The sequence below is a fragment of the Triticum dicoccoides genome, chromosome 7B, assembly GCF_002162155.2.
Source record: "Triticum dicoccoides isolate Atlit2015 ecotype Zavitan chromosome 7B, WEW_v2.0, whole genome shotgun sequence".
NCBI lineage: Eukaryota > Viridiplantae > Streptophyta > Magnoliopsida > Poales > Poaceae > Triticum > Triticum dicoccoides.
Genome location: NC_041393.1, coordinates 522,930,718 through 522,942,287, shown reverse-complemented (window position 1 = coordinate 522,942,287; position 11,570 = coordinate 522,930,718). Strand labels below are relative to the sequence as shown.

At 47.0% G+C, this 11,570-nt stretch overlaps 2 protein-coding genes and 1 non-coding gene across 3 annotated transcripts; 2 read left to right on the top strand and 1 right to left on the bottom strand.

Annotated features, from left to right (window-relative positions):
• Positions 1-1,097: 1,097 nt before the first annotated feature.
• Positions 1,098-3,104, top strand: LOC119335815 (FBD-associated F-box protein At5g60610-like). The gene is made up of 3 exons (XM_037607889.1): positions 1,098-1,991; positions 2,130-2,273; positions 2,477-3,104. Exons 1-3 carry the CDS (start codon positions 1,161-1,163, stop codon positions 2,927-2,929), a joined length of 1,428 nt encoding a protein of 475 aa, XP_037463786.1. The 5' UTR covers positions 1,098-1,160; the 3' UTR covers positions 2,930-3,104.
• Positions 3,105-3,452: 348 nt separating this feature from the next.
• TRNAL-AAG lies at positions 3,453-3,533 on the top strand. Its single transcript has one exon. It is a non-coding gene; the product is annotated as a tRNA-Leu (tRNA).
• Positions 3,534-3,582: 49 nt separating this feature from the next.
• Positions 3,583-4,543, bottom strand: LOC119340135. Its single transcript, XM_037612040.1, has 2 exons — positions 4,393-4,543; positions 3,583-4,218 (listed from the first exon to the last, which is right to left on the bottom strand). Exon 2 carries the CDS (start codon positions 4,180-4,182, stop codon positions 3,865-3,867), a length of 318 nt encoding a protein of 105 aa, XP_037467937.1. The 5' UTR covers positions 4,183-4,218; positions 4,393-4,543; the 3' UTR covers positions 3,583-3,864.
• Between the last annotated feature and the right edge of the window lie 7,027 nt (positions 4,544-11,570).

Sequence of the window (11,570 nt, the reverse complement as noted above, 5' to 3'; positions counted from 1 at the left end):
ACAAGTCGGCACCACCTCTAGAAATCACCCTGTAGGTTTAGGGTATCTAGAATGAGAATAGGTTGCACGCAGTGCCCAAGGGGTTATTGGGCTGGCCTAAAATTCCAGAGCAATGGGTCTTTTAGGTCGGCTTTATAATGAAATCAGGGCAAGGGATACGGTTACCACTAGCCGAGCAGAAACGAGAGGGTCATCACATTTTTTTGTTGGTTTTGGGGTGTAACATGCTAGTACAAATGCACATGCTCTTGCAAGGTTGTTAGCTTTGTGCTTATACAAGAAGAGACGCCGCTTTCATTTTCCACCAATTTTCTAAATATACTATACTCCCTCCGCCCTTGAAAGAGTGTACTTTCAACTTTCTTGAAGGGTCAAACTATGCTACTTTGATGGCATAAATGTTGGTCTATTATTGTACAAATACGGTCAAATATAAAAAGAATTGACTTTCCAACAAAGTCGGAAGTACACTCTTTCAAGGACAGAGAGTAGATAGAAATTAGTCCATGTTCCCCGAATTTCTTTTAGTCCATGTCAATGTTTACAGTTGAGATGGAACCTAACTAAAAGTGTATTCCCTTCGTTTCAACGTAGATATAATTTTGAAGTTAGACTCAAGAATTAAATATCCAAGTAGAATTTCACTTTTCCCGTTCAGTTAATCATTCGTAAATTTAGGAATAAGAAAGCTATAGGAAATGGGATGAGACGTATCTAGAAAAATAGATGTCAATAAGATGATATGCATCTCAATTCCTATAAGAAAAGAGATGTCACTTGAGTCATGGGATAGGAATTTTTCCATACAGTCTAAGCAAATGTTTATTTTTATTTGAAATGTGAAGGATTGTTTCCTATCAAACTTAGGAATAGGGAATCCATTCATACAAACCAAAGGGATCAAAATAAAATTTTCCTACAAAAATCCTATCCTTTAGAATTTCTATATAAATTTTCTCCAAACAAAAGAAGGCCTAAAGGGTTTAAAGAAAATTTCTTACAGGAATCCTATCATGGGTTGAAATTCCTATAAAATTCGGGAAAACGAGCTTATTCCAGGTCAGTGGGCAGGGGCCGCTTGGTGGGCCGCTAGGAACCCATTTCCGGCTCGCTCCTCCGCTCCGGCCGAAATCGAACCGAAACCCTCGCCAGTTGCCACCATGGGCGACGGCGCCGCCACCCTCCTCTCCACCGCGGGGTACGACGGCGAGGACCGCATCAGCGCCCTCCACGACGACCTCCTCCGTCACATCATCTCCCGCCTCCCCGTCACAGACGCCGCCCGCACCGCCTCTCTCGGCCCCCGCTGGCGCCACCTGTGGCGCTCCACCCCTCTTGTCCTCGACGACGCCCACCTCCCCGAGCCCTCGCGCGCCGCCTCCGTTCTCCGAGTCCTCGCCGACCACCCGGGCCCCTTCCGCGCCGTCCTCCTCACCGACTGCAGGCCCGCCTCCCTGAACCGCGAGCTCGCCCACTGGCCGCGCCTCCTCGCCGCCAAGGGCACCCAGGAGCTCGCCCTCTTTAACAGGCACGTCTACCCGCACCTCCCCGCCGACATCCTCCGCTGCTCCTCGCTCCAGCGCCTCTCACTGTCCTGGTGGAAGTTCCCCGTCGCCCTCTCCCGCAGCGCCGACGTCTTTCTTCCCCACCTCCGGAAGCTCGACATGATAAGTATCAGCATGACCGAACATGACCTGGATTACTTGCTCGCTGCTAGCCCCGTCCTGCAGACCCTTACGCTGGCCCGCAATTCGCCCAAGCGCGTCCATCTCCGCAGCCAAAGCCTCCGGTGTGTGCTTCTTGGGCTGTCCACCATGGAGAAGTTCGCCGTGATGGACGCGCCACTCTTGGAGCGCCTCATCCTTTTGGAGCCTTCTATTGCTGGGTGCGATCGTGTGAAGATCAAGATTGCTTGTGCACCCAGCTTGCGAGTGCTCGGGTACCTGGAGCCAAGAGTTCACAAGCTGCAGATCGGTAACAATGTCATCGAGGTATTGGCTACCTCTCCATCTCTCTCTCAACCTGTGAATTTGTTCAATACACATTGATCCATCAATCATGATTTTCTCAATGATTATTGAACATTTAACGTGTGGTATCCATCTTTTTCGTGGTGCACCGCATTTCAGCCTGACACAATGGCGAGCAGATGCGCTGTGGTTCCAGGCGTCAGGATATTGGCCTTGAAAGTGAATTTCCGTATCTTCAGCGAGGTCAAGACGCTAGCCAGCTTCCTCAGATGCTTCCCCAACATCTCAATCCTGCACATTGAGGTATATACCACCCAATTCCTTCAGTCAGTCAGTCATTTGGCAATGCTATAAATACTTTTCTTTTAACCGGGCATTACCCCTTTCCATTACATGAATGACGGAAATACAACATTGTTCGGCACCAGACACAATGCTATAATACTGTATATCATCATGATCCATATATGCAACTGAACTGTTCACCCACTGGTATGAATATGCAGTCTACCCTACATGCTCCATCCTCAACTGCCTATCAACCCACCTGGGAGCACCATGCCAAGTTCTGGGAGGAGGTCAGTGCAGTTAAATGCTGGAAATCACGCGTCAAGAGGATGGTTTTCCATAAGTTCCGCGGGAATCAGAAAGAGTTTGAATTCCTCAAGTTCATCGCCAGGGATGCGCAGGAGCTGGAGTCTTTGCTGCTTGTGCCACTTGAAGAAAACTTTCCTTCAGCGGTCGAGGTGAATGAGATGATAGACAGATTCGGGTGTCCTCAGTTTCGAGCATGGGCCTCTAAAGTGTTGCTGGTGTCGCCTAAAGTGGACGGTGCTTGGAACTTGCAGAAAGCACTGGACCTTACCATCGACGACCCTTTTCTTCGTTGCTACGCACGGTTTAATTCGCTATATGTTCACATGATTGCTCCGAGCCTTTTGGGAAACACATGTTTGTAGGTATGCATTTTCTTGAGATAGGGCACATTTCAAGTTTTCAACTACCATTAGCATACATGTATGTTTCAATTTTCATCTACCCCGAGTACATTTTAGTGTACTGAAAAGACCAGTGTTATTTATCCTGTTGCCTAAAGACCATTATTACGTACTAGTGATATAATCCACAACTATGTGGCTCCGAAATCTGAATATAGTGTGCCTGCTCTGTAGCATGTTGTTGGTTGCCACTTTCTTTGCTATGCTCTGGATTTGTAGAGTGTCACCTCTGCCTGTTTCGCTCGTTATCATCAGATGATCAGACTGCACAGAGGTAGGTGGCCAAGTTATCAGGTGCTGTGCGCCATGTTGGTTTTTTACATGATGCTTAGTCCCAATACTATAATTAGCCAATACCCAGTGGCATTTCAAATTAGAATGAAATTGAGAGACAGTTCAGAAAATGTTTTAGAAAGCGGTATTAGTTAAGAAGGATGATGGTAGAAAGCGTTCGTGATCTCTGCAGGAGGATTTTTGCCACCAAGTTGATATGGCCGAGTTGGTCTAAGGCGCCAGATTAAGGCTCTGGTCCGAAAGGGCGTGGGTTCAAATCCCACTGTCAACACTTTAATCTTTTTTCTTCAAGGCGTATAAAAATATTCTGAAACTTTTGATTTTTTTTTGAGGGAAACTTTTGATCTAGAACTCTGCAATTGCCCATTTCTGAACCGGCAGTTATGTACACTTTGTTATATATACAGGCGGCCGGTTTCCATCAGGCACAGAATCGATCAACATTCGTAATCGTCGACTGCAGATGACAAGATGAAGTTCCCCGTCGACGCAAACAGAGGATCCAAAAAGGAGAGAAAAAAAATATTTTCCCTTCCCATGCACTGCACACCACCCATCCAGCAAAACAGAAACAAGAACGTGCGGACGGGTGGGCGCGCGCGTCACGCGCCGGGGCTGCTCTTCTTGCCCATCTCGTGGAGGCCGACGCCGGCGCCGCCGCGGTGGAGCCTGCACCGGAACGACCCGGCGTGCGTCGTCGGCGAGCAGAGGCACGCCCCTGGGCTCGCCAGCAGGTGCGCGTGCTTGGGCGCCTGCGACGACGCCTTGGGCGTGGTCACCATCACCGCCGGCGCCTCCCCGCCGCCCTTGCCCGCGCCGGCGTGGGCCATGTGGAGGTTCGGGTGGTGCTTCTTCAACGGCACCGCGATCTTATTCGCCGCCGCCGTCATGTGCAGCTGCTCCTCCATGCTGCCCCCCATCGACCGAGCGACGACGACGGCAATCTCGATCGACCTCTACCATTCCAACGAACGTTTTATCAGAACCAAGAACCGGTGAAAGAACGAACATCGTACTAGAAATGTTTAACAAATTACTGCCATCGTCTAGCCAGAAACCTCTCATCCAAACCCTCCCAAGAAATCTGAACACAAGAAAGACGTACATGGAGAATGAATCATGCGAGTTACCTTTGCTGAAATGGAAGACTAATGTGCAGTAAATTGTGGATCCTCGTATCAGCCTAAGTTAAATTACTCTACGGGTTGTAGTGGTGAGCAGTAACAGAGCGGGGAGGGAGATAAAAAAGGGGGTGCTTTATCCATGCACTGGTCTATTTAAAGCCACGTAACGGCCACACACCAAGCTATTTTTACCGCCTATCCCGAATTCGTTGGCGCCACTAATGGATCGGATATATCCTTATCCATGCAGATTCAAAATGGACAGAGCACAGTCCAATATAAGGAGTCAAGGGGACACTATTTTTAGAGTGGTTTTGCGACATTTATGTGGGTCATCCAAATGTAGATTACTCCATAAGTTTTGTCTTCTATGTCTTCTACCTATGGTACATTCTACCTAATTGTTCTGTTTTCTTTTGGAAATCTGCATCCATATGCATATACTAGAAGCACCTTTGTTGCACCGTTTTTAACGATGCCATAAGTTTTTTTATATCTCTGATTTGTTATGATTGTTAGCATAATTTTCACATAACAATTAGTGGCAAATTATAAATGAAACTGATTGCCTTTCCACATCTTTCTCCCTCTGAAGGTAGTTGTAGCCCCACCACTGGTAGCAACCCTAACTTTCCATTTCTAAGGAGTTCAGATGTTGAACGATACATTTATCACAAATTGCTCAAATGCGTCCTGTTGGGATTTTCTCAAGTCACCGCCGGTTTTCAACAATATGCTTTTTTTATTATATGCACTGTTTGAGCAGAATTTGTATTTAGTGGAGTTCAAGTGAAGGCAAAATTAGGTTGGACGGGCGTATCACCAGAGGAGGGTTTACACGGATGGCCTTATCTGGACACGTGCTGGCCACCAAAAGAAAGGAAAAATCAAGGAGCGGTGTCCAGAGGTTGAAGAAAGAGACTGACACTTTGATTGAAAACCAACGGTTGGTCAGAATGGAAATTTTTTTTCTTTCTCCGAAATATGCTGGGCGGCTGGGGAGCGGCCCTTCCTATATCGAAGAGCCAAGCCTACAATTCCAGTATTGAAAAATGTACTACACGATATGTTTCGTCAATTTCCAGTCTGTTGAGTTCACATCGATGTGTGCCCACAGTCACATCCAAGGAGCAGCAGGCAGCAGCCAACGGACGAAACGGTCTTTCTCTCGGCCCTGGAAATGTGGCGTCCGGTGAAACACAACCTTTCAGCTTGGCGCCTCATCTAAAACGTGGCGGATCGATCATCATCTCGGATTCGGATAGTTCGGCGCTTCTCGTCCATTCAGATTAGCACACATTCACGTTGATGATTTCTATGCCTAAGCTGGCACCCCTGCATGCCACTGCGAGTTAGTAATACCTTGCGGGCAGCGAGAGGGACACGCCACACTTTCTCCCGATCTTTTTTTTCTTTCTTTCTAAAACTCACTCCTAATGCAATCATCAACACTAATTAATACTGCACTGTGGCACACAAGGACGTCCGCTCTCCTGCCTCCATCACGGGATTTCTTCACCCGTTCGTTACTTAGGTGCACTGCAGCAGGCCGAACAGACGTTCGAGCTAGCGAGACAACGAGTTTAGCAAGCCGGACCAACTTGTTCAGGAGTACTGTGGCTCGTAGGGATGCAAAGCGGCGCCCCATTCACCCTGCTTCGTATTCAATACTATCAGAGAAATTATTTTTATCTGGGTTATGGCGCAGCTAGTTTAACTTGTGTATCCGGTGCCAAAGTAGAGCCAAGCAGGGTTTAAGCATCAGGGACCACTCGGGCAATCATCTTGCGTGGTCTTTGGGAGCTGTGGAAGCATTGAAATGCAGTGGTCTTTGATGGTGCTACCCCGAAGATTGCCAAGGCGATGCGTCGTGTGGAGCAGGAAGGACGTGCATGGTGGAATGCAGGGCTCGTGAAGGGCAGTGTAGAGGGCTTCTTCGGTAGGTTGAGTACGTGGAGTAGGCGTGAGTAGTTGTCTGTATGAGTTGGAGTTTGAGTGTGTAGTCGACCGACAGTGGAGGTGTAGCATGCAATTTGTAATTGCCACACCGGTGAAGGGTTCTCTATGCCCTTTCCCTCTCTTCATAAAATGATATGCATGCTATGCATATTCGAGAAAAAGAAAGTTTAATTTGTGTATTGGCTTGCCACCGTTGCATCTGTAGTAACTCGGTTAGGCTTGCTAGATGCATTGCAGGGCCAGTATGATGCACTGACGACGCGGTAGATTGAGTTAGCGATGGCAGATGGTCAACGAGTGATGCTACCCTCCTCAGGAAGTCGTGGAAGGGTGGATTGACGGCAGAAAGATGCCCGCATCGACCTCCCGCAGCGTGGGCACGGCTTCTTTGGTAGGTTGAGTACGTGGAATAGGCGTGAGTAGTCGTCTGTATGAGTTGGAGTTTGAGTGTGGAGTCGACTAACAGTGGAGGTGTAGCATGTAATTTGTAATTGCCACACCGGTGAAGGGTTCTCTATGCCCTTTCCCTCTCTTCATAAAATGATACACATGCTATGCATATTCGAGAAAAAGGAAGTTTAATTTGTGTACTGACTTGCCACCATTGTATCCATAGTAACTCGGTCAGGCTTGCTAGATGCATCGCAGGGCCAGTATGATGCACTGACAACGCGGTAGATTGAGTTAGCGATGACAGATGGTCAGCGAGTGACACCATCCTCCTCTGGAAGCCATGGAAGGGTGGACCGACTGCAGGAGATGCCCGCATCGACCTCCCGCGGCACGGCCATGGCGGTGGTCGGTCGCATGGAGAGAAGCAGGCGTGGAGCTGCACCGACATGTTGTAGGTCCGGTATCAGTTCAACGGGGGTGAGTCGTGCCAGATCATGATGGTCCGAGGGAGAAGGTGGTAACAAACAATGTCGACGCGAACTATGGGTGGCGGCGGAAGGGGTCACATCCTGAAATGTCCATGACACCAAAAATTTGATAGACGGAGGAAGCGCTATATTGCCTCCCGAACCTCCGAATATAAAGGCCCAGGGTGATTTTTGGAATGCCCTCCAAAAAATATGATGATGGATCGCGGGATAGCAAATCTATTAGACCGGCTTTTCGGCCAAATCAATGCAGGGACGATTGTTATGGTGATTGGGCAGGTATGAGCGATTATGCTAGGGTTTCTTTTATATTAGTTTATCTATTCATTACTTTCATCTTCTCATTAGCCCCTTAGTCCCAATATACAGTGCGTATGATTTTCTTAAAAAAATCTTATAAACTTGAACAAATTTATAGAAGATTTTATCAACATCTAGAATACCAAATCAAAATTATCTGATTAATCATAGAATATATTTTCATCTGGTAGATATATCCAATAGTGTATTATAGATATTTCTAAATAAATTTGGTGAAAGTTTGTGAAAACTGACTTAAAAATATTCAATGTACACTATTATAAACTCTAGGGGCACATGCACGGAGACTTCTCGGTTGTGATCCACAAGGTCAAGTGGTTACGATAGAGGATCAACCATAATGGCATGTCGACGGCTCGCGTTGACAGTGATCGTCCGATGATCCAGACACCTTGATGTAATTTTTATTATGTTTGGCATGCTTTATTCTGCTGGTGAATTTTTATAATATATCCCAATTCTTTCTGTAAATAAAGTACACTGTTATGATTGTGGATAGAAGGAATACTTCATTTCGAGCAAACAACAAAAGAAAAACTTCATTGCGAGCACAGAGACGCCGATCAGCATCAACTACCGCTGGTGCCCTGCACTCGCGCCAAGCGCCTGCCAGAAAGCAGGCCCGGCCAACACAATTAATCTAGTGTCGCCTGTCTGGAGTGGTGAAAATAAGCAGGAATCACGATGGTCGATGGGTCGGTAAAACTCAATTGAGCTTAGTAGTAAGATGACGAGTTTAGCATTTTTAGGGGTTATAACGAGTTTAGCAAGCCGGACTAACTTGTTAAGGAGTACGTACTTGTTAGGCTTGCTATGTGTACTGGAGGCCCAACAGGACGTCACCACCGTCGACGACCTCCGGGTCCGGGATACAGCCGGTAACACTTAACCCAGCTGTGTCCTTCCTCCCAAGGCCACCAGTATAACCTAGGCGACACACAACAGCCGCGCTCATGCCAAGGCCAGACACAACGCCGACCACCATGGCACCCAAAGCCACCATGCATGACCCTGTATCTTGAGCTAGGCGATAAGATCTGGGGCCCCCTGTCAGCCAAGAGCTCGCTGGAGATCTGGATGGTAACATGCAATCTGAACCCCAACACATGCACTGTCAAGGGCAAGGGAGGATGGGAAAGGAGGAGTACCGAGGAGTTAGGGTTCAAAACATATGCATGCATACGTATATCTTCGAGTAGATACTGTAGAGGGCTGAGAACTTGAGATGCAGGAAGAGGGTCTCCCAGCCCTCTACATCGTTAGATTCACACACATATAATCTATTGCAGAAGATGCAGGGGAACCAACAGTGCCGCGTCAGCCCTTCTTCTCCATAAAATGGAGTATATATCAAGCCAATACACCTTCAACAAATGAATTTTTTTCGAACCGGGCTTTTCCCCTTTCCATTACTTTCATAACGGAAATACATTGTCTCAGGAAACTGAAGCTAGAAGGGCTAGGGAAAGAAGAAAAGCGAGCTCGGGGCAATAACAGGAAACCCACTATCTGCGCCTGTCATCAGGAACAACAGATCATGGGGCGAAAACCTGCTATCACCCAAAACTGCCTACAGGGACTAGAGAAGTATCGCACATATTACATCCGCACATCACCAGGACAAGGCCAAAGTACCACCAATTGCCAAAATGAACTACAACATCCTATGCCAGCAAAGACCCAGCAGTACGTCCTCCGTAGACGAAGCCGAGTCCAACAAGCCACCCATCATCAGCTTCAGTCGCGTCCATCCGTGTTTGGCGCCGGAGGAGGTCCACACAGCAGCAGCATCTGAGTAGTATTCGCTTTCAGCATCTCCGCTCCCTTCTTCACCATCTCTTCCATCCCAGGTTTTTGAAGACCTGCCCAATATATTAGAAAGGCGCAAGCTGTGAACACTATCTCAAAAAGAGAATTAATCCATTTGTGTTCAAAAGTAGCTCTGTTCCGGGCTAGCCAAATGGCCCAGCATATCGCTGCCAAGCCTACAGTATAAATTTTATCAAAACCAGGCAGGAAGCTGTACATCCAGGTGTAATACTGCCAGATGGAATTAGGACAGCAATCCGTCCCAAGAAGAGCTCCTACAGTTCTCCAAACTACTCTAGACACCGGACACAGGAACAACAAGTGCGAGGTTGTTTCCAATTGGTTGCAAAAGGAGCAACAGGGATTTCCAGGCCAAGCTCTTTTTTTCATATTATCTCTAGTCAAAATGGCATTTTGCCCCACTTGCCATAAGAAGATTTGTATTTTCAAGGGGAGCTTAGCTTCCCAGATCCATTTGAAACTGAACCAGCAATATCTTTTTCCAACCATCTATACATTGATTTGGTTGAATATATACCAGAATTATCAAACCTCCAGTAGACTTCATCAGGCAAATCATTTTGCTTGAGAGCCAGTACTTCCTTTTTCATTTCATCCCATTGACTCTTCATCTCAGGAGACATCCTCCTCCTAAAGGAGGTGATATGATTTAGATCTTCTATTCTATCGACAGTACAGTTTTGTTCAACACAAATCTCAAAAAGTACTGGAAACTTTTCTTTAAATGTTATCCTTCCTTCCAGTTCATCAAGCCATAATCTGGCTACATCCCCTTTATTCAATTTGACACCTCTGCCCTTCATATATAAATTTTTCACTCTCAAGAGGGATTTCCAACACGGGGAATCATTATTCCTTGCCTCCACCATGGCCACCGAGGTTTTTTTGAGGTACTTAGCCTTAACTATATCCTGCCAGAGGCCCTTACTTTTATCTAACTTCCACCACCATTTCACCAGTAAGCTTATATTTTGTTTTCTCAGGTCCTTAACCCCTAGGCCTCCTTTCTTTTTAGACCGACAAACGCGGTCCCATTTGACCATATGATATCCTCTTTTCTTCCTGTTGGGGAACGTAGTAATTTCAAAAAAATTCCTACGCACACGCAAGATCATGGTGATGCATAGCAACGAGAGGGGAGAGTGTTGTCTACGTACCCTCGTAGACCGAAGCGGAAGCGTTGACGCAACGTAGAGGAAGTAGTCGTACGTCTTCCCGGTCCAACCGATCCAAGCACCGTTACTCCGGCACCTCCGAGTTCTTGACACACGTACAACACGATGACGCACCCCGGGCTCCGATCCAGCAGAGCTTCGGGGAGGAGTTCCGTCAGCACGACGGCGTGGTGACGATCTTGATGTTCAACTGTCGTAGGGCTTCGCCTAAGCACCGCTACAATATGACCGAGGTGTAATATCGTGGAGGGGGGCACCGCACACGGCTAAGGAACGATCACGAAGATCAACTTGTGTGTCTATGGGGTGCCCCTGCCCCCGTATATAAAGGAGTGGAGGAGGGGAGGGCCGGCCCTCTCTATGGCGCGCCCTAGGGGAGTCCTGTTGGAAATATGCCCTAGAGGCAATAATAAAAGCATTATTATTATATTTCCTTGTTCATGATAATTGTCTTTATTCATGCTGTAATTGTATTATCCGGAAATCGTAATACATGTGTGAATAATAGACACCAACATGTCCCTAGTAAGCCTCTAGTAGACTAGCTCGTTGATCAACAGATAGTCATGGTTTCCTGACTATGGACATTGGATGTCATTGATGACGAGATCACATCATTAGGAGAATGATGTGATGGACAAGACCCAATCCTAAACATAGCACAAGATCGTATAGTTCGTTTGCTAGAGTTTTCCAATGTCAAAGTATCTTTTCCTTAGACCATGAGATCGTGTAACTCCCGGATACCATAGGAGTGCTTTGGGTGTGCCAAACGTCACAACGTAACTGGGTGACTATAAAGGTATACTACGGGTATCTCCGAAAGTGTCTGTTGGGTTGACATGGATCAAGACTGGGATTTGTCACTCCGTATGACGGAGAGGTATCACTGGGCCCACTCGGTAATGCATCATCATAATGAGCTCAAAGTGACCAAGTGTCTGGTCACGGGATCATGCATTACGGTACGAGTAAAGTGACTTGCCGGTAACGAGATTGAACGAGGTATTGGGATACC

Bases quoted from the DNA above. Each gene is read 5' to 3' on its own strand.
- LOC119335815 (XM_037607889.1), top strand. From the start codon at position 1,161: ATGGGCGACGGCGCCGCCACCCTCCTCTCCACCGCGGGGTACGACGGC. The intron at 1,992-2,129 runs GTATTGGCTACC...ACCGCATTTCAG, and splicing joins TCGGTAACAATGTCATCGAG to CCTGACACAATGGCGAGCAG. The intron at 2,274-2,476 runs GTATATACCACC...ATGAATATGCAG, and splicing joins TCTCAATCCTGCACATTGAG to TCTACCCTACATGCTCCATC.
- LOC119340135 (XM_037612040.1), bottom strand. From the start codon at position 4,182: ATGGGGGGCAGCATGGAGGAGCAGCTGCACATGACGGCGGCGGCGAAT.